At 42.7% G+C, this 25306-nt stretch overlaps 1 protein-coding gene across 7 annotated transcripts in view; it reads left to right on the forward strand.

Moving 5' to 3' along the window:
- Positions 1 to 24971, forward strand: part of ARFGAP1 (ADP ribosylation factor GTPase activating protein 1) — a 282268-nt gene extending 257297 nt beyond the window's left edge. Inside the window, exons 2-14 of one of the 7 annotated variants that reach the window (XM_057400890.1) lie at positions 9097 to 9160; positions 10022 to 10131; positions 10941 to 11112; positions 12242 to 12339; positions 12884 to 12973; positions 13632 to 13728; positions 15085 to 15141; positions 15615 to 15647; positions 16723 to 16752; positions 18488 to 18544; positions 19137 to 19196; positions 20371 to 20447; positions 20868 to 24971. In XM_057400890.1, coding sequence (XP_057256873.1) covers positions 9101 to 9160; positions 10022 to 10131; positions 10941 to 11112; positions 12242 to 12339; positions 12884 to 12973; positions 13632 to 13728; positions 15085 to 15141; positions 15615 to 15647; positions 16723 to 16752; positions 18488 to 18544; positions 19137 to 19196; positions 20371 to 20447; positions 20868 to 21222 — 1296 coding nt within the window. In that variant the 5' untranslated portion in view covers positions 9097 to 9100 and the 3' untranslated portion in view covers positions 21223 to 24971. Of the gene's footprint in view, positions 1 to 9096; positions 9161 to 10021; positions 10132 to 10940; positions 11113 to 12241; positions 12340 to 12883; positions 12974 to 13631; positions 13729 to 15084; positions 15142 to 15614; positions 15648 to 16722; positions 16753 to 18487; positions 18545 to 19136; positions 19197 to 20370; positions 20448 to 20867 lie in introns of those variants that run through there. The other 6 variants (XM_057400892.1, XM_057400891.1, XM_057400896.1 and 3 more) reach the window with 6 other exon arrangements.
- The last annotated feature ends 335 nt before the right edge of the window (positions 24972 to 25306 follow it).

Below are 25306 nucleotides of genomic sequence, written 5' to 3' on the forward strand. Positions count from 1 at the left end.
TTCCTCGCGCCATGGACCAACACCTCCCCGGGCACCAAAGAGCCTCCCCTCCTCCTCTGTCTGTCTTATTTACAACATGGAGACCCAGAACATGAAGCTACTGAACTACTTTGGGAAGAGCTGCTCAAATCAGGGCCATAGCAGCTCTGGGGATTGCATGTCAGTGTTCCTGGGTGCTTTCATAGGAATAACCTGGATGGAGAGGAGGGAGAGCCCGAAGGGTTAACACAGAGGACAAGCGGGCTGTCACAGCTGACACCCCAGCATCTCAGCCCATGCAATCTGAGTAGCTGGCATGACTGCAGCCGCATTTCCAGCTGCAATTCCACTAGGCAGTGTGACCACGGAGCAATTCAAGGCAGCTGCCAAGGTCCCTGGGTATTGATACCAAGTGATTATTCAAGCTTTCCATGCAACAGTTGCATTTCTCAAATGATAGGGCCAAAAAGAAAAGAGCCCCAAGGGTGAGAGCAGTCTCCAATTCATGGCTCAGGGTGCTCTCAATTGGACAAGCTGCTTCCCCATTGCCTTAGGAACCTTTTTTTCCTCTCAAATGATTATGAACTCCCTCAAGTCAATTTAACAAGTCTCACGTGATGTGATGGAGAAGGAATCAATAGCAAGTTTCTTTTAGAGTGTCTTCTGAAGGACACCCACAGCAGTGTATGCATGAGTATATGGTGTCGGGAGCCAGCGTATACAAGGACAGCCCCAATGCAGGTATGAAACGTGTAGTCAGAAGCTACTCATAACCGTGCACACACAAACCAGAGCTGCTTCTCTGCCACGTTTTCAGTGATGCCTTTTTTAATCCCAGCCAGTGCGGGCTAATGGGCATTAAGAAGTCAGCAGTGTCAGATGCCACCAGGCTGCAGGAGCGTTTGTTGCACCCATTTACTTTAGAAAGACAACTGCTTTGGAGATAAGCCACTTGAAGCAGGCTCCCAAAGTTCATCCTGAGTATCCACAGGGTACACACAGGCAGCTGGCAGCACTTCCAGGCTTTTTCACCCTGCCCAGATCATGCTAGGTGGCCACTTCTGATGGCTTTGATTGACAATGGTACAAACCGTGATGTGCTACACATGTATGAGACATTAACACAGAATTAAAGCTGTGTGTAGTAACCACTGCTTGTTGAATGAAAGCTTTTGCTTGTCTGCTTGCTGGTTAAATATCACAAGAAAAGCTTCCTGCTGTCTCATATAAAACCTTCCCACATTTTATCTCATTCCTAACAAAAAGACTAGGTAGAAGGTTTGATGGGGTCTCTAAATACAAGCATCTGCTTAAGATTTTCCAGCTATGAAGTGGAGAAACATAGCAAAAGGATGTCTTCATAACCTGATTGACATTAGAAACGCATCAAAGTGCCCTCCCAGCTGCAGAGAGGAGCTCAAACCAGCAGTGATTTTCCTATCAATATGCAGTGGAAGGACAGGGGTTGATTACTGTCCTGATCCTGTCTGTGCTTTGAAGGGCTGGATGAGAAAATCAGTGCCACTGAATCCATAGCGTAGGCAGGACTCCTTGTTGTAAGCTGTAGAACTAAACTCCCTCCTAGTTTCTCCTTCTTGAACACCAGTAGGGCTGTGTGTCTCACTGGTAATGACTCATAATTACCTCTACAGGTAATTAGATGTAGTTTCAGATTCGGCTAGTGCCACGTTAACTGCAGACGTGTATCAGAAAAGCCCTTACACAGGGGTTTCTCAGCTGAAAAGGAAGCAAAAAGTAATGTTCCCTTGTGCAACAAGAGGGATGAGATTACTTTATGAAGTACATGTGGTATTTCTACAACCTAATGGCAATACTCATTGCAGCTGGGTAGCGCTGCTGTGCTGTGGCTGCCCAATGCAATGAATACCAATAGACTTGGATGCTGTATTTAATAAAAATGAATCTTATTTATTCAGCAAAATAAAAGAGAAACATTTAGTAACAAGTGATGTTTCATGCCATGGCAGGAGATATTTCACGTATTACTTTCCTAATGATGATTTTATGTGACATAACATCGGTAGGAATGAGCTTCTCTTGAGATTTACAAGAATAAGACAAACCCTGGAGTCATTCTGAGTTCTCAAGGCCATGAAGTTGAGAATGAGATGGAGCCTTTGGAGGCTTGGGTGACAACCTGCTTACACAGGCTGCTACTCAGAGCATGCGACACAGAGACACCACAAACCCCTCCAAGCAAAGGGTGTTATCACATTCCCATCACTTAACAGGACTATTCTATTCATGGAGCTAAAAGGGCTGAGTTGGGGGGCGTTATTATTATTCACATGGTTACAGTTACATATATCATAGGTAATGACAACGCGGAACTTGAATGGTGACATTTATCATGCAAACAGGTCCATTCCTTGCTCCTCACTCTTCAGATTTATTAAATAGATTTATCAAATAGATTTATCTAACAAGAGTCTTTACATTTCCTTTTGTTCCCCCTCAATTTAAGCCTTGTGACATCTTGCACATTACTCTGATGTAGTGGCTAATCTCAGCTGTGTTGGGAAGGAAGAAGGCAATAAAACCCAACAGCTCCTCAGTCCATGACAAGCGCTGCTAGAACTGAGTGATGTATTCAGCCCACATAGGTGTCAATAAGCAAGTCAAAATAGGGGTTGTTGTTTCTCTTTCTCCTTTACTATTTGAAGCTCATGAGAGGTTTTCAGGTACTTTTGTGCAATTGAAACTGAGTGGTAATGCCACTTTATTTATTAGACTATTTAATAGCCAAAATCAACTCTTATTAATAGGTTAGAAAGGGTTTGGGAAATCTGTAGAAGAGTTACAAGTGGAAAAGAATGTTCTTTGGTTTAAATCCTGCTGCAGGGTATTTTTACCTAAGAAGTTTCAAAGCTGTCATTCCAAATCATTAACTTATAAGCCAAATCACACACTAGGTAGGTTATCTTAATAGGCTTTCGCTTGCCATCAGCCTTTTTCACTGCAATTACAACGTACATGTTCATGAAATCTGTGCAGAATTGGACTCTGGTTGTTTTCTGTGCTCTCAAACTGGACCACCCCTTCCATGTTGGAGCATTATCCTTCCATACTGTCCTGGGTTCAGCAGTAGCAGTCATTTTTCTCCTTAGTAGCCGGTGCAGTGCTGTGGTTTTGACCTTCAGCCTGGGAACAGCGCTGATAACACCAATGGTTTTAGTTGCTGCTCAGTAAGGTTTACTCCGACCAAGGACTTTGTGAGCCTCATGCTCTGCCAGGGAGGAGGGGAAGCCGGGAGGAAGCAGAGACAGGACACCTGACCCAAACTAGCCAAGGGGGTATTCCATACCACAGCATGTCATGCCCACTATATAAACCGGGGACAGTTACCCGGAAAGTTACTGCTCGGTCGGGCTGGGTATCGGTCGGCGGGTGGTGAGCGGTTGTATTCTCTTCCCTTGTTATTTCCCTTATCATTATTATGATTGGTGGTAGCAGCAGTGGTTTGTGTTATACCTTGGTTACTGGGCTGCTCTTATCTCGACCCGTGGGAGTTACATTCTTTCGATTCTCCTCCCCATCCCTCTGGGACCCGGGGGGAGTGAGAGGGCGGCTGCGTGGCTGACTGTGGTTAAACACTCACATAGCCAAGTAGAACTCTATCTGGAAAATCTCAAGACGGAAAACAGCCCAAAGAGACTGTTCCTGCCTTATGTTTTATTGGTTTACCCTTATCTTCACATTTCATATGTGCTTGAGAGTGGGCATAACAATTCTAACAATGGCAATTGTGCTAAAATTAGATGTAATTTAGTTTTGAGCTGTAATAAATTCATAACTAGAGAAAGGAAAGAAGTAGGGAATAGAATGGTCGGTCGATGTTTCTTGTTGGCATTGTCTGTGACAGATAAACATTTGTCACACATTGCAGAGATGGGAAGAGAGATATGCACCTATCCCAAATTCCAGGAGCCAAGCAAACTGGACTTGCCTGGGAATGGCATGTATTTATGTGCTTGCTAAGAAAGGCAAATGTTTGCGGCTTCCCTTCATTCCTATTGAAAGCCAGATTGTCCCATCCTGCAGCCTCCACTCATGTAGGGTTTTGCTGGTGTTTGTACATCTTAATGATAACTCCTGATTTCGGGTAAATTATAGTGAAAACAGAAGCACTATTTCGCATCTCTTTGGTGACAGCAATCCTGATCCCAGGCGAAGCTGCCACGCTTCAGAGTGTGAACATGCATGTTGGGTATATTAAGACCACGGGAGGAAGCAGCCTCCTGGCCCTGACCCCAATGGATGAAATACGCTCCTGACACTGCTCCCAAGGCTGAGAGCACAACATGCAACACGAACCCTTCCAGCCCCGCTGCAGAACAGCCATTAACGCCAATCACTGCACTATCAATATATACAGAAAAGGAGATTAGTTTTCTCATTAGACACTGTAACACGGCATCTCTATAATGGGAACCTCATTGCCCACTGGCTTGTGTTTACCAGGAAATAATGGTGCTTATCAGAAGAGACCACTTTCTCCTTAACAGGAAAAGCAAATGATTTAAGCTGTGTTTGCTTTATAGTTCATTCCCTTCCCTCTGTCCTTCGCACATTTAAAGGCCCATTATCTTCCCCTTGATGCAAGGGGGTTATGCCTGTAGCTACCATTAATGGTAATGAAAATGGGTCCTGTTAATCTCCCTGTGCTGATAGTAAGATAATAGCCTACTTAATAAGAGCGAAGCTCAGACTAGGAGTTGCACTGAAGTGAGCAGAATATTGTCGCTGTGGGATTCATATGTAAACGCCAAAGCCTTGCTCTGGGTCTCAGTTGATGACTAAAAAGATATTAGAACAAATGCGCTCCCTTGGTCTACGCCGCCAAGCCCTGTAGAGCAGCGCCGGGTCCCCTTTCCAGCCCTTTCACCCCATCGGGATGCATCCCTAGGGAACGATGGATGAGTGTTGTCCCTGGAATAGGCTGTGGTTTCAGACCAGCGCCCAACCGGCTTGCTCAGAGTCAAAGCAGCCCATGGCCTCGGCTGCAAACCCCGTCAGCTCATGGGAAGAACGGACTGGAAAAGACCCCGTAATTTGATGTAATTCACCTTTATGGGCAACCTTCGTTCAGAGCTAGAACAGTGATTTTACAATGGCCTGCGGGAACAGGCCAAGGGGAACGGCTTGAACCTGCCAGAGGGGAGACTGAGATGAGCTCTGAGGCAGAAGCTCTTCCCTGGGAGGGTGCTGAGGCGCTGGCACAGGGTGCCCAGAGAAGCTGTGGCTGCCCCATCCCTGGCAGTGTTCAAGGCCAGGTTGGACACAGGGGCTCGGAGCAAGCTGCTCCAGTGGAAGGGGTCCGGGCCGGGCCGGGCCGCAGGGGGTTAACCCCGGCACCCACAATCCCCCGCAGCCCTGCAACGTCGCCGGCCGCGGCTGCGCCGTGCGTGAGGCGCGGGGCGGAACCGGGACCGGAGCCGGCGGACGGCGCCGCGTCAGGAGCGAGGGTGCGTTCCCGGGGCCCCGCCGCTCCCTTGGGGTGGCTCCGGGGCCGGTGTCCTCCGCGCCGGCCTCGCCTCAGCGCCGGGCCCCCGCGGGCTGGCACACGGGACGGGCCCCGGGGGGGGAGGCGGGAGCTGCCGGTGCCTGGCTGGCGGGGCGGGGCGAGGCGAGGCCCGAGCGGCTCCACCGCCGCCTTTCCCCGTCGGTCCCGTTCTCTCCATCTCTGTGTCCGCTGCTCTGTAGAAGCAGAGGCCGGTGTGCTCGCAGGGCGCCCGGCCATGTGCTGAGGGACGCCCCCAGGACTCGGCTCGGATCCCGGTGTCGCGGGTGTGCGTGAAACATCCCTTGTGTGCTCCCCGTGCGACTCTCGGTAAGGCGGCTCTGCGTGTTCGTGTCCGCACCTGCGTGGCTATAAAAGATACTGGTCTCTGGTGTGTATTTGAGCTTGAACGTTCCCTGCTCGCGTGGAGGTGAGTGGAGTGGCGGCGTTTGGGTCGAGGCCTCTGCGGCCTTGCTCTGCCGTGGTGAGTGCAGAGGGAGCCGCACAGCCCACGTCACCCGCTTCATCTTCATGCCCGGCATGCGGAGCTCTCCGCAGGCTGGCGGCGTGGATCTCCTGCCGTGGGAGCTTCCTGTTGAAGCAGGGGAGCAAAGGCCTTTTCTACCTCATTTCCACTTAAAAGTGCCACTTCTGCCTTTTTGCCTGCTTTTAGCATTCCTAACATGGAAACTCGTCCTGGGCGCGTCTAGTTTTTTCTCTGGAAACTGATTGTTGAGGAAGTGGGAGTGTGAGAGGTCAGTTTCCACCGGTGTGGTGTGTGAAGCTGTAAGTTTCCACCCAGGAACACTTGAAAATGTTTATCTTGATTTCAAAATATTGATATTCTTCAATGAAAACTTCTTCCTAAGCTAAACATTTTCTCTGCTGTTGATGTCCGTTTACATCAGATATAAACGATGGATGTTTAAGGTCTCCGAATAGTTGTTGTGTAAGTATTTACCCCTGAAACTTAAACAGCACGGTGGCTGTGTGCCCAGTCAGCTGCAAGGGCTCAGATTTTGGGTGGTAAACTGTGATGGACTGATCACTTACAAGTTTGTGGGCAAATATAGTCGAAAATACGCTCTGCACGTGTAAAGAAACCTGTCAGAAAGGTTAGAATGTGACTTTGTCCTTGTCCTTCCTTTCCTTCCTTCATTTCCAAATGCTTTGGTGGTGGAGAGAAGCTGGTGGCTGTAGGTACCCCTTCCTTTTCTTGGATGACGTGGTGTGGGTGAAGCTCTGCCTTCCCACCAGACAGATGTGGTTTGATCAGGGACCTTGGTGCATCTGGAATGGGTTTCGTGTTCAGTTGGCTAATGTCTTTCTTGTAAAAGGCTTTATCAAAATAAGCAGTTACTGCAGGCCCAAAGGGAATCGCTTCCTTTGTCAGCTTGAAGTCAGGACATCTGGAACTCGGGGTGTCTGTAAGCACTGAAGTGATGTGGGTATTGGCTGTTGTAGGATGGAATTCCTGGCTCATGCGGAATTGGAGTGGAAAAGGTTTTCTTGTTCAGCTGTAGCCATGATCTTGTGCCAGTGAGGCTAGAAGGCCTTTGCATATGGTCTGCCTCTATTATCCTGAATGCAAACCTGTGGAAAAGGAGGAAGAATGGTAAAGGAAAGATAGTGGAAAGGGGAGTGAGCAGCCAGCCAAAGAGAGGGGCCTTGGAACTTGGCTGTAGTTTACAAGCTGCTGGGGACACACAGCCCTGAGGAAGGGGAGTTGGCATGCAAAGAGAATGTAACAAATGTGGCAGAGAGGAGGGTCCGAAGTGTTCACAGTTGTGTCTCTGGCTGCTAATGCTGAGTTATTTCCTTCATTTCTGTACTGCTGGGGAAGATTTTTCCCTTATATTGACAGTGACAGATATAGGAGTTGAAGATGTGGACTACAATTAATGTGTGTCTGTGGTCTTTGTAGGGTCTGAGCAAACACATTTTATGTGTAGTGTGGTCTCCCTCCTTATATGCACATGAATAAGTTATGTAAAAATAAAGTATTGGAATGCTGTGGGAGAAAGTGATACATGATACAAAGGGTTTCTTGCCACGCTTTTGTTTCCTTTTTCTGGAAGTTGCCCAAATTCCATTTGATTACTGATAAAAATAATTCTGTTCAGTTTTAATGTGGTACAGGATGACTGGAAGGTTTTACTCACCTTTAATTACAGTAACCTTTTCAGTCTACAGCACTTAACTGTTTCTGTCTAACACAAATGAACTAAGATTGAAAGGAAGCATATTCTAAACATCAGTGAAAACACTCTCTCTTAAATAATACAGAATGAAGTAGTTGTCAACAAGATATTCAGGAAGGAGGAAGTGCTTTGAATGAAAGGCAGCAAATAACTTTAGCTTCTAACAGTGATAATACGTAGGTACAATGTTGATTCCCTTCTGAATCGCATTGGCTGAGCTGGTGGTACATATAATTTTCTTTATGTACTGCTGTGGTTGTGTTTCCTGGGAATTCTGCTTTAGAATTGTCAAAGAACTGGTCACATTCCTACAAATGGAATGTTTTCTTATCTGTAGCAATTCTCTTCCTAAAACAGCCTTCCTTTCCTAATTAAAGGTATGTTCTCCCACCATCCCCTGCTGGGTTACAGCAGTTGTATTCAGTGCTTAATCATTTACCTCCCAAAATTATTGCAAGATTATGAATCCTCTTGATAATTGCAGGACTTGTGACTGTTTAGTCAAACAGCAGAGTGAGCAAGTGCTAAAGGCTTTCAGAAAGGCATTTCTGCCTCTCAGAACAGTATTTGGTGTAAACATCAACCTGCTATTTTTTGTTCGGTACCTTGACTGATGAATAAGCTGACATTTAGTAGTTGGTGCTGTTTCTAGTCAGCTGGGTGACTTCTATGTCTTAGAAGTTTGTTTTCTGGGGTAGAAATGAAGAGGTGGACTGGAAGTAAAAAGGAAGAAGATACTTACATCAAATTAATCTAAATACTGTCCAGTGGAAGGTGTCCCTGCCCACTGCAGGGCATTGGAACTGAATGAGCTTTAAGGTCCCTTCCAACCCAAACCAGTCTGTGGATCTGTGATTCCGTATTGTACTGTCAAATTAGTTGGAAGTATTAATTCATTTCTTACCTGAATTGCAGCCTTATGCTGCACTCTACACTGTATTTCCTTTAATCATGAGTGGTTTGTGTACTTTCAGTTTTCCAGGCTGTGTATTGCGTGTGAATCACGTTTTTTGTCTCAATGCAGTCTTTTATCTGTGGCTTGACACTTCTGCCTGCTGCTGCCATCCGTGCTTTATAAATTCAGAGTAAGATGATGTGTTCTGCCAGTGAGACCTGGCTGCTGCAACTGGAATTCTGTTTTGTGTAAAAGGTCCCAATAATTGCCTTATTTTCTTAGAATTCAGTTGGTAACCTGATGGGTCTGGGAGCAGCATCAAGTAAGAATCCATTTTGATACAACATATTCCCTAGAAGAGTTTCTATGTTTGCCACCCCCATCCCCTTTTCTGTTAGTTCTTTTTCATAGAGATATACTTGTAAGGTACTAACCATCTTGTCAGTGTCAAATCCTTGATGATGACTTAGTTATTTGGGTTTCTTTTTCTCCCTTTGTAGAATCATGGCGAGTCCAAGAACAAGAAAAGTTCTGAAGGAAGTCAGAGCACAAGATGAGAACAATGTGAGAAAAGCATAATCTTCTTTACATTTGTTTTATAGATTTTCTTTTTACCTGCTCCAGATGTATGCTGCAGTCTTGATAGCACTAGTATGGCTAACTACTGGTAACAAGTTGGATGTCACCAATTTGTTGTAGTTCCAGTAGCTGTCACTCATAAATCACTGTGAATTTGGCACAGATCTTTCAGATGCTCTAGTAATGCTGTAACCCCTGGAGTCTGTTGAACAAGTGACACCTTGGGCACAGCTTAATTAAAATGGTCTATTTCAAGTAGTTGATTATACACTTCCTTCACTGTGATAGCCCATGGGCAGGTTCAGTTTTAGTTGTATCAATGCATTAAACGTTAAATGATGATTCCAGTCGTAAGAACTTTCTTGCTCTGTATGAGCAATAGAGCTATTTTTAAGAAAAACCTCTGTTTAGATGCCAAACTGCAGCATGACTGAATAAATGTTCTGAACTTTAAATGTTGCATCTTTATTTTGCCAAGGAAACCTCAAGAATTCAGTTTGGTCGCATTCTCCTCCTTCAAGGCAATATGGAAATATACAGTTGAATTCTTTGCTCATTCACTTCACTTTGCTCATCTGTATTTCCTCCCTGGTTTTTAATACTGGCACAGTAATTTTTATAATTCAAGTCAGGCAAGTTAATGAGTATTTCTATGCAGCATAAATAAATACTTGAAGGAAGCTTATGCTGTCAGGGAAGGTGTTTCCAAGCACTAAGAATTCTCCTTTCTGAAATGATTTTCTGTGTGTAATGCTTTCCTGATGGACTTTTTGAGCTGCACTGTGTAAACTTCACATGGAGGAGTTGATGGGCGAGTGTTAGAGGTAACTATTGGCTCTCTCACAGGTCTGTTTTGAGTGTGGTGCCTTTAACCCCCAGTGGGTGAGTGTGACCTATGGAATTTGGATCTGTCTGGAGTGCTCAGGAAAACACCGAGGCTTGGGAGTTCACCTCAGGTGAGCCTTTCAACCAGACATGGACTGACTTGTGTTCCCTCAGGATGCACTACGGCTGTGAACAGAAAGGGTATAGGGTGTCTCAAATCCAACATTTCACTGGCAGTTTTGTTTCATGCTCCTCTCCAAAGCAAGCTTTACTCTCGGTGCCTTGTCTATAATCAGTTGGGGTGTGTGCTCCACCACTACAGCTATGTCATGCCCTGTTCTAGAAAGCAATGACTCTAGCTTCAGCCTGAGATTTGGTAATAGTGCACTAGTCCTTATACTCTATTCTTTTAATCTTGTATAACCTTTATAGATTAAAAGTGAAGCAGTGTTAGAGGTGCTTGGGAGTTGAGTACAAAAAGTCACAGTATGTTTATAGAATGGGTCTGTAAGGGTATACAAGTGTATAAAATCAGCTGAGATGGGAATCTGTGGAATAAGAACTGTTGATGTGTTGCAGACTCACAGTGTATAGACGCAATAGGGGCAGAGCATGGGGTAGTTACTCAAATGAGAAAGGGAAAGAAAATCCAGAAGGGAAGTCACTAAAGAAAGAAGGCCATGCTTTGCTTTCAGAAGTATGTGCTTTGCTTTTCAAGGGGGGATTTGAAGCTCATTAGTAAGTAGAAATTGCTCAGGAAATGGGAGCTTGGAACTATTCCATATGTTTCATGAAAGAAAAAATGAAATTGCCGAGATCAGGACATTCTAAAGGTGTTTCTTTAGTGACTGCAAGAAAGAAATTGATTAAGATACACGTGTTAAAACAGTCTTCCTCAGGATGATGTCTCACTTCTAAAAAGTCCCTTCTGACTTTTTAGTTTTGTACGTTCTGTAACCATGGACAAGTGGAAGGATATTGAGCTGGAGAAGATGAAGGCTGGAGGTAATAGCAAATTCCGAGAGTTCCTGGAGTCTCAGGATGACTATGATCCCTGCTGGACAATGCAAGAGAAGTACAACAGCAAAGCTGCAGCTCTCTTTAGGGATCAGGTCAGTCCAGTTGTGCACTGCAAATATCCAAGTACTTTGTAAGTGCTTGTTTTTGAAGAGGGAGGAGGGAAAGTAGCAGCCTCTGCAGTGGTTCTTGAAATGAAGAAGTCTTGAAGTGCTTCTTCCCAGCTCTTGTAAGAGCTTCAATTAGAAACTTTCTTTTCTGCATTTAGCTGAGATGGTTCAGTTTTTCACTGCTGCAGTTTGTTGCAGTGAATCCAACCCCCAGCAGGGAGTTTACTGCTTGAGCAGTATGGTTTTACCTGAAGTGGCTGCTGATAAATCTTTTGTGCATGTAGTAACAAAATGGTAAATGTAGTAACAAACATGGCAAACCCTAGCAGGCTCATAACCAAATAAATCGGTAATTGTAGTGGAATTATCATTTTGTAGAGGTTTAGAATTTCCAAAACCAAAATTACAAACAGCTTACAAAGAGACTTACAAAGGTAACTCTATTTTTATGCTGACCCTGCCATGGAAGTGGTAAGAAGGTACATTCTGTGCTTGCTGGGGTATCCCTGCAGCTTTAAAGTTGTGTGTGTTGTCTCTGCATCTTTAGAAGTTCCTATGAACAGGAGACGGTTGGCTGAAGTGGAGTAGCTTGATGAAAGGCAAGAATTCCTAAGTTGTGTGCTGTAGGCTCTTTAGTATGTAAAAAGAGGAACTCTAGTGTTTTTGTGGCAAGGCCTTTGGAAGTTTTATATGAACTTGCTGAAGTTATAACTGGGATTGGAGAAGCAGTATGGGCTGAAGAGATGACGTTCAGGGCCTTTCTTTAAAGGAGGCAGTGAGAACACTTAGAAGTGTGTATGTGTTTTAGCTGACATATGCTAGGGTAAATCCACCTCTTCCAATCATTCTGGGATTAGTGCTTACCTCTCTTTATTAATCTAATCTTTCCTCTTCAAACCACAATTGTTTGAAGAAGTTGCCTGAAATAAAATTAGTGTTTAATTCAGCTTTTCTACAGATGCAGAAGCAAATTGGTTTCTTGTGAAAACAAATGAATGGATCTATGGCAGGAGATGTGAAAAATGTCTTGTCCTTGTCTGCTTTCCAGGACCAGTGTATAACTTGTATGAAATCTCTGACCTAGCTTTCTTGATCATTTTCCTACTTATTCTAGGTAGCTACAGTAGCTGAAGGCAAGGAATGGTCGATTGAAACTTCTCCTGCAAGGAACTGGACCCCACCTCAGCCTAAAACATCTCTTTCTCCTCATCGGTGTGTATTCTTGTTATCTCATATTGGCATAGCCACAGCAGGATCAAAATTATTCTGATGTTTGAATGTCTGCTGCTTTTACTCGGTTGATGGTGTTGTCTGAACAAGCATTTCTTCTGCTGAAGTTAAGGAATATCATGTAGCAGAGCTTTCCTTATGCTGCTCATTACTGATAGGAGCATCAAAGCTGGACCACAGCTCTTTTGTTGTTCTGCTTTTGCATGTAGTCTTTGTTATTTGCTGTACTAAAGGATCAAGTTAACATAAAAGCAGCTGGAAATCAAGAGGATAAGTGCTTCATGCCTGGCCATCATCCAGCATGTCCAAGGGCTGCCTGTAGTCTGAGTGGTGTTGTCTGTGTCCAGGTTTACTGTTGCTTTATTCATTCAATACTCCAATGGCTTTTACTGGTTGCATTAGAGTTCGCTACTTGATAGATGAAAGAAATAATCAGTTTTGCCCCTGGATGATGGTGATCTGTGTCAGGCTGCACTACTGAGCTAGGGAGTTTTGCTTTACTCAGTTTGATTCTTAAATCTTTCAGTAGTTATGCTGGACAATCTCAGACTGCGACTGCCTCTTCTGACAAGGCTTTTGAAGACTGGTTAAATGATGATGTCAATTCCTACCAAGGGTAATGCAATATTTATTCACTTTTTGGGTGCCTGGCCCTCCAGCATAACAAAGACTTGAATGTTGTACTGCAGCTACACAGCTGTGATCCTCATTCACTAGTTAACACATCTTGTTTGCTATTAAAAATATGTTGGTCATATATGATAAAGTATAAAAGGAAGGAAAGTGCCTCTTCATACATTTGTATAACAAGAATGTTCTGATAGCATTGAAGAAAGAGCTTGTAACTCAAAATGTTACTGTGGTGGGCTCCAAACTAGGAAATTCTTAGTGTATTCAGTATATTATTGAGTTAAACAGGAGTATTTGTAAAGCTAACCCCGTTTTCTTCTTTCTTTCCTTTTCCCATTTTCATGTATCACTTTAATAGGATTTACTCAGACTTCTGATACTAAACCTGGGGAGTTATTGAGCCACATTAACTTGCTTAGGGGACACTTTAACTTGCAAGGATTCCCAGTGGGTCCTTCTTGTTGTTACATCTTTGAAGTGAGTGGGTTTGTATTTTGAGTGCTAGGTACTATGACTTTTTTTTTCCAGGTGTATTTTAAAGCCTGTTAAACAATTGCCATTCTTTCATGCTTTTCAGTTTTCTTTTAATGGTTTTAATGAATGCATGCTAATACAGACATTGTTTATTCATTTCCTTGTGCTAGTGGCCAAGAGAATCGCTATGTTGGGTTCGGCAACACAGTAAACCCTCCAAAAAAAGAGGATGACTTCCTGAACAATGCTATGTCCTCACTGTACTCGGTAAGGAATTGCTTTAAGTGACCTCAGTTACTATTTTCTTCTGTCCCCTGTTACGAGAAGATATAAATGGAGAAGAGAAACTGAAAGCTGCAGGTAGATAACGGAGAGATGCAGAGTATTGGTTGCTTCCTCAAAGAGCGAAGATGATGTGGTGGACTTTAAAGGGCAAAATGAAGGGAGAAACTTGATCAAACCTTAGGAATTGTGTCTGGTATTAGTCATACAAATAAATAAATGAGGCTATAGAAATGGATTAAGAACTAATACTCAACAAGGCTTGGAGAGATAAAAGTAATTACCTGTTGGGAATAGCAGTTAGGGTGGCAGCGGTCTAAATAGATTAGCCATATTAGGTATGTTCAGTGGAAAACGACTGAAATGTGTGTGTAGAGGGGTGCCAAGAACTTTGAGCAGTGATGAAAACATTTGAAATGCCTGTGACAGCATGTGAAGAGGTAACAGCATATGGTTGAACAGTTGTCATGATTGAAGTAGAGATAGAGAAAGATGCATTGTTGAAGGAAAATGAGGATAAAGTCAGAGGGAGTCAGGGACACAGGGGGCTTTGATAGGCTGCAGAGTGGCAGTGTTAACCACTATTTGGGATTTGGAATCACTTTGGAATACAGTAAGGTTTTCTACCAGGGTTTTTGGCCAGTAGGTTTCTGTGGAGCCTCATCTGTCTAAATACCTACACTAGGTTCCACTGTTGTTTTAAAAAATACAGTAATTTCTCTAGAACACAATAGACAAAGGTAATGCCTGAGCCTTTGACCAGTATTCCAGGTGATTCCATAGGATGCTTTGTACTGGTCTGCTCATTTTCTAGTTATGTGATAGATTGTAGACCAGAGAATTCAGATTAGAAACCACGTTTATAACGTATCCCAGCTGTGCTAAGACAGCAAAGGAGAGATGTCACTGTTATCCCAGTTACTGTCAACTGTTACTTGAGCCTAGAATCTCCTCGAAACTTATGATTCAAATGCCCTCTTGTGACCACAGGTGCATATTACAGTGTGATTTTAAGGCCTTGATTATAGTGAGGCTGAATTTTTTTCATGTAGCCATTTACAGAAGAGTATCATCTGAAGCAGTCAGATCTGTTCAAATTGCAGTTGATTTGCACAAATAATGGAAGTTCACTGCTGTGTTACAGTTAAGTGAGAGTATAATTTTTGCTGTTCCTGGTGAGTAGTTCTTCTGACTACAGGACAAGGTGTATTGCAGAACATTTTGACTTCATTCAACATGTAATACTGAGCACCTGGTTATTCACTACATTATATATATAATATATATGTATATATATTTAAGTTATACATATAACTTACAGCATTCTCGCTTTCTTTAAAGGGATGGAGCAGTTTTACAACTGGAGCAAGCAAAATTGCCTCTGCTGCTAAAGAGGGTGTAAGTAAACAGTGTATTTCAGTGTAATCCTTGTAAACTCAGAGGTTCTGATAGTGTTTTAGTAGTGTTGTGCCTTTAAAAGAACTATTGGTGCAAACTGAATTCTGCTCTTTGTATGTCTTTGCCTGTGGCGTATAAAATGGTTGCATATTGAGTGCAGATCTTTGCCTTAACTGTTTCTCATGCTTCTGGATGGATATTTGTGTTAATTCATCCACTGGATGATGGTGGAAAGAGATGTGTAGTCTGTGTTGAAGAGCTTTTTCTTCCCCCTGTTGTAAGTTGAGAAAGACCCATGCTTCCCCAGAGCAATCTCGAATGCCAGAGGTCGTCATATGGATCTCCTCTGCTGTGAAATTCTGGCAAAGCTCCATTCATCTTGGAGAGGCTCATGCAGCATTTCTACATGTGTGTATTTAAAAAGCAAGGGGTTTATTCCTAGTAAACTTGAATATATTTTCTCCTTTTCATAGGCGACCAGATTTGGATCTCAAGCAAGTCAAAAGGTGATTATAGATTTTGCTCTTTCTTATTGACTGTAACTGGCTTTAAATGTCACGTACTTGCCTGCACTGATTGATTTGGATTTGATCCTGAACAGACCACTGTGTTTTTCCTTTGTAGTGTAGAGTAATTTTAGGCTCTCGTTTTGATTTCCATGGGAATTGCATGGGAACGGCAGTGATCAAATTAAGCAAGAAATAAACAGTGCTGCTCTGCTGTGTGTAACTGTTGGGTGTACTGGAGAGGCAGTACAATGAAACGCTTTAATTCTTGCATGCTTGCAAGCTTCAAATACCCTTATTTTATGTTTGTGAACCTTAAATGTTCCCTAACTTGAAGTAGGTTTCTTAGTGACATAATGCAAGCCATTGCTAAAGTCTAATAATGTATAACAAATATGAACTGCTTAATATTGTTATGAAATTAACTTGTAGAGCATTAGCCTGGCATGCTTTCTGCTCTGTGTAGGATGGTATTGCTCAAAACCAGTGTGAAATGCAGGTATTGGTGCTCAGACAGATGTTTGCAGTATTGTGTTAATACTCCAGATAGCAAAGTTGAATGTTTTGCAACAAAACTGTCTGTGAAAACACCCAGACTTGCCACTTAAAAGCTTTGAAGTATTCGCTGCTTGGCTTATGTAAAAAAACAAGTGTTATACAGATCTTCCTCTTTCACTCCTTGCAGCAGCTTCCCTTCTAGCTACCTCTTCTTTCTTTAGTGTTATGAGCAAACCTAAATACAATATTAGGTGTGAAAGCTCATCACATGTACTGACAAGGACCACAGCAACACAGTGCTTTAGACCCTAAGCTGTGTTACTGATGCCTAAACGTTGTTCCTGAAACATCTGATCCTTTGCCCTGTAGAAGAGATTGAACATCTTTTTGATGTAATAATTGTTTAAAAGTCTGTTAGGTGTCCAGTGAGCAAACACATTCACTCTTTGTCTTGTCAGTAGATGTTGAAGGTGGAAAAGGTTTGTGCTACTTAACTTGCCTGAAAAATTGCTGCCAAGTTTTTGCTAAAAGCTGCTTCTACCTTCCTTGCTCTTTCTCTTTTGCTGTCTGGGTAAAGTTTTGGGGCTACAAGCAGCAGCCAGAGCCGGTAACACCCTCACATATATTCTTGTGCATGGGCTCCTTGTCACTGTTTGTGCTGAATATGTGCATTTGCTCTTGAGCTGTCTTTTCTTTTCTTGCCTTAAGTCCAACCTGTTCAGAACAATGTTGTGTGTTTCATACAGTAATAGTTCTTCAGTCTGACTTAAAATAGGCTAAACTGGATAGGATTTCAGGATTTCTGTTTGCATGTCACATCCAGGAATGCAGGATACCAAGAACTCCCCTGGGGTGATGTGTGAAGCCAGACTCTTTACTAAGTGTCCTGTTAACGCAGTGTTTGTAATGGTGGTTAGGATGCTATCCTGAATTCGGTAGTAGTAAAGGTGAAGAAGTGGTACAGATGGAAACACAATTGTACCCAGATCTTTCCATATTTATAAAATTATGTGGTTCAGTAAATGGGATAGTAAAAGAGTTCTTCCTAATTCTAGCAATGACTCCTCTTAGCTCTTAGTCTTGGTATATTACACTCTTCATAACATAAACAGTTTGCCAGGTTTAACAGAGTGAAGGATTTTTCAAAGGTCAAAAATGCCCTTGTTTTTGCTAAGCACTTCCCAGCCTTTCTAGCACTTCCCTTCCAATGGAAACAAGCCTTATGTGATTTGCATTTGCATTCCTTACTAGGGGGAAGTGGGGTTACCTTTTGCCTTTGTCTTCTCAAATGACTTTTGAACTGGTAAGGAGTAGAAGTGCTGGCGATAATGGAGGTTGACTAGAGGGGAGATCCTAGAAGCTCTGTGGCAAAGAGAAAGGCTTCTTAGACACCATGGAGTCTATGGAGGGAAGATGTTCAAGGTGCTCCATTCCAAGGAAGAACAGGAAGGCTCACGCACCCTAAGCAATGATAGCAATAAGATATAAACCCTTAGGAAACAAAACCTCATCAGCCTCTGCTAATGTTTAGGCAAGGATACTGGCCCTTTTGAATCAATTGAGCTAATTCAGAAGGTAAGCAGTGTAATATGGCAATTCTGAAGAAAAGCTTCCATCAGTCAAAGGCTTATTATGGTAGTAGGGAAAGGAATGATTTCATATGAAGCACTTGCAATCCCTGCTGTCCTTGTCAGTGTAAGTACAGTATCCTTACACATCTTGTTCTGCATTGCAATAGGTTTCTGAAGTTCATCGTTTTTTCTCTCCTTGCAAACCTGGATCATTAAGTAAAGATTGCAAAAATCTTCTGTCACAGCCTTGGCTCTTCTGTACTGCTTAGAAACAATGGGGCTGTTATTAAAGATGACAATACAGCATTAGAAGACACAAGAATGGAGGAAAAATTGGCCCAAAAGATCTAGTTCTTCAAGTAATCCCATTAGTAAGGAAAAATGAGGGTGGATGAGGTCAGTTCTTCCAAATACTCAGCTGCAGGGATTAGCAAGGGCCCCATCTCTGAGGCTGTTGCTGGTTGAACCATTGCTTCTGCTTCCAGTGCAAGGTCAGACTTTGCTTGGGCTCTGAGCATCTCCAACAACCTATTGCTGTGTACATCTGGTTTTCATGTATTTTCTGTTACTGTTTCCTGCAGCACTGTACTGTGTGTGCTTTTCAGCTCATTCTGCTTGTTTGAATCAAACCTCTTGCAGCCTTCATGTGTTTTTGGAGATACTGCTGAGAAATGAGCCTGCAGAAGATGTTGGCTGTGGTTTTTGGTGCTTGGTTGGGGTTTTTTTTAAGGAAACTATAACTGACTTTGTTTTTGTTTTGCTTTTAAATAGGCATCAGAGTTAGGTCAGACATTAAATGAAAATGTTCTCAAACCTGCACAGGAAAAGGTAACTTTGGAACTAGTAAATTACTTGCAGAACATGGTTATGCTCACTTAGGGAGGGATCTTTTTCCTCCTGTCACAAGTGCCTGGATTGCCAGTGTGTCATTCTGTCCTACATACACCAGCACAGTAGCAAAGAGGAAACAGCAAATAGTTCAGTTGTACTCTGGTTGATCAGCGTTTTAATATCTGAATAAGCATGTATAAAAAAATAGAGGATATAATGGATATAACAGGGTTTTAGTCTCTCAAAACTAAATCTTTTTATTTAATATATTTATAACATGCCACATTTACAGATACTTTTGTACTGGTGTTTTTATGGTCAGAATTAGTGTAGTGGCACCTTCTTCAAACTCTCTATATAATTCCCTTCAAAAACTTCAGAAGACTGAGGTTCACTCCATCATAGGTCAATGGACTTCATATGTAATTTCCTTAACTTTATTAGTTTTCCTATATTTTGAGTCACTTTCAGTTTGGTTTGTTTTGTCTTTACACTTTCTGTTATAGCTGTTAAGCACAACTAAGTTTGTCTTAAGGTTTCAGTAATACCTTTGGTTTATGACTAATTACTAATACTTTGATTCACATAGGTGAAAGAGGGGAAAATATTTGAGGAGGTCACCGTGGGGGTATCCCAGTTGGCCAGCAAGGTACGAAGTGGCCTCCCTGCTTTTAAGGAGGCCACACGCACGAAGCCAGTCTCCATATTCTTAACAATGCAGCTTTAGTCTCTGCTTTGTTAAATACAGATATATTGGAAGTGTAACATTCAGTACTTCTGCTGGGGTGTTATAAAGCTGTTCCAGGTATGATGTAGTCCTTGTAGTAGCTTCCCCAAGAGCATGATGTGGAGTTACAAGGCAGCCAATGTCCCAGACACCAACCGAAAATGTCTGCTGGAGGATATGGAGACAGCTTGTGTTGTATTTGTACAGTTAAACTTACTAATGTGCTCTACCTTTTTTCTTTGTCATCTTTTGCTGTCATTGCTTGGTAATGGGGTAAGTGCTCTCTCCAGCTGTGAGGTGCAGAAGTCCTGCACAAGCTAATAGCTGTTTTGGTGACTTGTATGGTGTTACTTAGGAGGGTCTGTACTTCTAACACTTCTAATTTCTAAGTCAGCACTGGAAGCTCTATCGTAATGCTTTAAATGTTGGAAATATTTGAATACAATAAGTGATGTTACCTGTTCTTTTTAAAGTAACTTTTAGTCTGAATGCTGGGACTCGTCCTCTGTATCTGTGACTTAGAAGAGTAACTTCCATGGCTGTCACTTCAGAATTTGTGTTTCTAGTCCAATGCCAGTCCATTATAATAACCCCCAAAGGATTCTCCTAGCAGTTCTGTTTATTCTAGAGCACAGTTTTTGGCCTATTTTACGTGGGCAGTGAAACAATACCACTGGAACAGGATGAAAATGGTTTTGTAGCACAGTAGAAATATACATACTAGTTACATGAATCTTAACATCAATACACTGGTGCTGTCATTAAGTTTAATTTTATGTATGGAATAATTCCAGCATTTTTGACAGGGAAGTCTAGGAGAGAATTCTGTTGACTGCTACTGACAGTGATGGGTGACAAAGCTGAACTTGACCAACTTCTCACGTCTTCCAGCATCCCATTTCTGTCAAGTGTATGTTCTTTACGTCAATCACAAAACTGCCCACCAAGAGCAGTAGTGACTTGTGAGTGAAATTTACTGGTGCAGTGTGTTCTCTTTATCTGAACAAGTGGAGGAATGTGGTGTGGCTTCTGCTGTCGGGCTTGGAAGAGGTGTTGGTTCACTCTGAATGAATGGAATGTCCTTTTTCTTCTCTAGGTTCAGGGAGTTGGGAGTAAGGGATGGCGAGATGTCACCACTTTCTTTTCTGGCAAACCAGATGATAATGCTGACAGGTATTATTATTGTCTCTTTAAACATGTAATTTTATCACCTATATATTCTCTGCAATACAGTAATAGCACGTAATTTTTACATGGGAAGAGGTGATTCTGTCTTTGCTAGTGGTCCTTCTGCCTGTGATATGGGAGGAATTCAGTCCAAATTCATGACAGTTGTTAAACTGAGAACCAAATAGTGCCTGGCTTGGTTTTAAAGTTACTCCAAGTGCATATCCCCTTATCCTGCGCTTACTAAGGCTGTTAAAAATCTATGAATTAGAATAAAAGCTTATGCTATTCAGAGCAATATATTTAGTTCTAGTTTTGTTTAAGCAAAGGGCAGGAGCATTAGAGTTTGCTTTGTTTGTGGTCATTTATTATGGTTGTCATAACTGATTTATTTCTACCTTCTTGGTGTTCTTTCCCCCATAACAGACCCCCAGAGGGAGGCAGCTACCAGAACAGTGGTGGGGAGAGCTACCAGAACAATGCTGTAGATCAGAGCTTCTGGGAGACCTTCGGCAACTCAGATCCACCAAAAGCTCATAAATCTCCAAGCAGTGAGAGCTGGACCTATGTGGACAATTCCACAGAGAAGAAGAGCTCCGATAGCTGGGACGTGTGGGGCTCAGGAACAGTCTCCAACAACAAGAACAGTAACAGCGATAGTTGGGAAAACTGGGAAACCAACTGGGAAAACGCAGGAGGAGAGAGCAAGACCAGAAAACCTCCTAAGGCAACAAAAAAGGCATCTTCAGCTGGTGATGGGTGGGATAACCAGAACTGGTAGAACTCTGTTAACCCTGTTTTGCACAGCTAGCAAAGGGAGGCTGTGCTGGCTGATGGAGGAGAGAAGGTTTTACATGCAGCTGGAGTATTGTGGTTGACCTTTACTGATCTGTTACTTTTGTGCTTCCTGTTCATTCTCCTTTCTTCTGTCCTGGTTTAGAAAAACAGAAGTAGCATCTGAATCTTTTATTGCATAAAGGTGGCTCTCCCTTTTTTAAGCCCAGTGCTGACTGTATCCTCCTTGCGCTGTCAAAGCTGGGTACAGTGACTTTCTTAACATGAATGTTCAAAGGGAAGAAAGCAGTGCAAGCACATCTTCATGGCACAGCCTTGCATGTATAGGTTAATAGGTGTTCATCCAGTCCTCATGTAACTTGAGATGACCTGAGGTGTTCAATGCAAAGGAAGGACAGGGTTTGTCTTGAAAAGATATCCATTAAATAACAAGCTGCAGTTGAATAGATGTAGTTCAAATGCCTTACGGATTGCTGTGACTATATTTAGTCTGGCAATTCAAGATGGCCATTAAGATTATTTTCTATTGGAGCTTTGTTTTTAAACTTTGAGGGTTCTTTTTTAGCCTTTTAAATCTTATTTTCTCCCCTTAATAAGGAATCTAGAGCTAGATAATTCCTTGTATAAACTCATAGTTCTGACCTGAGCTATCAAGGGATATCCAGAATGGCTCTACCTGCCCTTCTTGTTCAATGGGTCAAGACTTTGTGCAGTGCAGCTCTTCTACACAGACAAAATGCCAGTCTGTGGTGTTCTCCTTCCCCCAGTTTGACTATTTTATATAGTCTGGTTTTTATTCTTGTCTTTCTTCCTTCTCCCCATCATTTTTATCAAAAGAGATAAAATAGAAATCATTCTGCTGCTCACAGCCTTTTGGACGTCTGTTTGGCAACTTGGCAGTGAAACAGATCTATAGAAGAGATTCCAGTAATAAAAAATAGATGGAAAATATGAAGATGTTGAGGAGAGAGGCTGGCAGCAAGCCCCTTCAAGATGAGTAGATGTCTGGCTTCAATAGTAAAGTTTAAGTTAAGCAGATGTTTTCCAAATGAATCTTTAATATGTCAAACTATCTCAGTTTCTGTCTCGGATTTCTCCACATTTTCTTCCTGGATCTTGTTAAAGAAACCCTATTTTGGGAACTCCAGAAACTCCTTGTCAGCATTAAGGAATGGAATAGAAGATTCAGTTATGTCTCTGTTTTGACCCCACAAACTGCTTTGCATGAAACGAGCCATAACTTCTACAGAAGAACTGTGACTATAAGGACAAAGATGTCCTATGTATCCCATTTTATTTTTGGGGTGGGTTGTAAATGTACACCCAGCCCAGAAACAAGCAGCTCACTTGGAAACTTCAAATCATTATGTCATTGCCTAGTCTGCTTTGATACCAGCATGGAGTTCTCTACTGTGGATCTTGATACATGCCTAAAAAAGCCTTTTCTTCTTAAAATAAGTTAATTTGTTCAAGCAAACAACTTAAGTTGTCAAAGTTTCCTTAAGTACTGCTTCATCTCTTTTTTTCCTCTTCTTGGATGTTTTTGAGCCTGCAGTAATGTGAAGAGATTTGAAAGGAAGGGAAATTATGAATCACTTCAAAAGTAGCAGATTTTAAAGGCTTCAGTCTAAGTAGGAGTAGCTCTATTTATAGCCTCATTCTGTATTTCTATTAGTAGGATCTTTCAGATGGTGAGCAAAGTATTTTTCTAGTCTTCTCTAGCCCTGTCCTGTGAGACTTGGCATGTCTCTTTATTCCCCTTGCTTCTCCTGACAGCGTGGTCTCTGCAGGACCCAGGCACTGCTCCAGGCTGAGCCATCCGAGGCATGTTCTCACCACCACGCTGACCCTTTGGAAGTGAGAGCTCTCAGTTTACAATGCTGCTTGTGGGTACCAGTGCAGATGTTTACAGCCTGACTTGGAAAACAAGGCTTTTGTTCTTCTTTTCCTCCAGTTCCGAGTATACCTTTGTCATAGTTTAACTGCATGTCAAACGTAACCTTGTATTTTGATGCATACACCTCTGTTGCCTACTTGTCATTTGTGTGCTGCCCAGTCTGAAGCTGTAATGCATGTGCTCGGAGCAAGTGCCGCATGGTGGGAAGTGGCACTGCCTGGTCCTTGGCCAACGGTTTGTCTTTGTGAAGTGTTGCGGTGATGGCAAAACCTATCCAATGGGTTGCACTGCTGCTGTCTGTCTGGAGTGATGCGAAGCTGATCCAGCTTCCTGTGTATGGCTATTACACTTTCATAAACCTCCTGAAATAGCTCGTGGCGGGGTAAGCTTTATTTCAGCCCATTCAATCAACAGTGAATCAGCATCCAGTAACTGCGATGTGTATGCGTGCGTTCTGCTCAGCTGCGTGGCCTGCCTAAGGGGGAGCTGGTTGATTTTCATCACTTGCAGCTGGGATTGGCATGAGCCATTGGTTCCTCTGGTTTTAGTTTTGTGTCTCTTGAAACTTTATGTACTGAATGAACCTAAACAGCCAGAGCCCTACTCAGGCAGAAGCTTTGGGTAATGATTTGTCTTCGTGTTGAGGAGACAGGGGCAGAGCAGTTGCTGTCTCTCTTCTTGCGGTGCTGTAGAGAGGCAACAAAATGCCACAAAACCCAGAAAGGTGGTACTGGAAGGTAGTAAAAACCAGTAAAATGGTATAAAACATAACTGCAGCTGCAAAGCTATTACCCCAGCTGGTCTCAGTTTCACAGGCAGATGGGTATTTTTTTATGACCTGTCTGAGTATTTTCCCGTGTCTTCCAGAGGAGAGGGTGAAATGAGGCATTTTTGTTTGTAAAGCCTCTGTTTTACTGGACTTTACTCCCGTTTTCTTTCCAGTCCCCCACTGTGCATTACCAATTGTAAGTCCTACAAGCAAATTGCAGTAGGTGAAATGAGCACTGCGACAATCGGACATTGTGGTGCTTGGTTTAGCTTCTCTGGTGTTTCAGACTGGTTTATTCCTTAGTATGGCTTCAACTTTGGGAAATACAGAGTAGTTGGATTCCTGCAGGTGGTCTGATATAAGAGAAACTTCATGACATTCAAACCAAGTGCTGCTTGCAGAACAGGGAAAGTCTTGGAGAATGTCCCCAAGCCAGGAGCCTCATCCCAAGAGTTAGGGATTACTTTAAACTTGTTTCATTTCTCTCTTGAAACCTGTTAAGAATTACTGCATTTCAAGAAGTCTTTGGCCAGCTCTCCCTCACGGTTGATACCTCCAGGATGATTCTGCTGCTTTGATTTTTCCAGGCCAGACTGTGTAACATTCCATGGATTCATAATGTATTTATCAGTGTAATGATCTGTGCAATAATTTAACAAGCGTAGGTAAATCCTTTCTTGCTGAATCCAGGATACATTTAAAGATACAGTTGTCCTCTTGGAGAGCAGTGGCCTACAGAGGTGTTTCAGCTCCCACCTTGCTTTGGCAGTACTGAAAGAAAGGCTTGAGCAGGGATTTAAACAGGCATCAAGCAGCATTTCAATGTCCATTCTTAGGGTTTGACGGTAGTGGCTTTAGTGACCTCTGGTAGAGCCCTCTGTCATTGTCACACCCATGGAAGCTTGGTCAGTATGGAATACTGTATCTTTAATCTTCCTGCTGTGTTTTTGTGACTTTCACAGGAATGGCCGTTTCAGTGAACACTACTCATTGGTCTGTAGAGTGGTACCAGACTTGAACTGCAGTGTCAGCTTTTAAAGAGCATTATAATAAAGCAAAGAGAAACGGAGCACAACGGTGTTCAGCCCTTATTCAGGAGACTTCAGTTAACTTGAAACCCACATGTGGTGTTGTAGCTTATGTGGCCTGTTGAATGAAGTAAGTTAGTTCTTGCTGTGGTTAGCAGCACGGAGTAAACTCAAACTGGGATGCTTCAGAATGAAGAAAGTAGGAAAGTATTGGAATTGTCATGTTGGAGGAGAGTGACTGACAATAACAGCACAAATGTACATCCTGATGTGCATATTCTTCACTGACATAATAAGAAAGAAAGGAAACTGATGGTGTTGACAGCAGAACCCAAACCACATGTATCATCTTTATATTTCATTGGCATTTCATACT

Source organism: Pezoporus wallicus, unplaced genomic scaffold (assembly GCF_028554395.1).
Source record: "Pezoporus wallicus isolate ANWC-B61680 ecotype Strahan unplaced genomic scaffold, APGP_CSIRO_Pwel_v1 contig_11133, whole genome shotgun sequence".
Lineage (NCBI taxonomy): Eukaryota > Metazoa > Chordata > Aves > Psittaciformes > Psittacidae > Pezoporus > Pezoporus wallicus.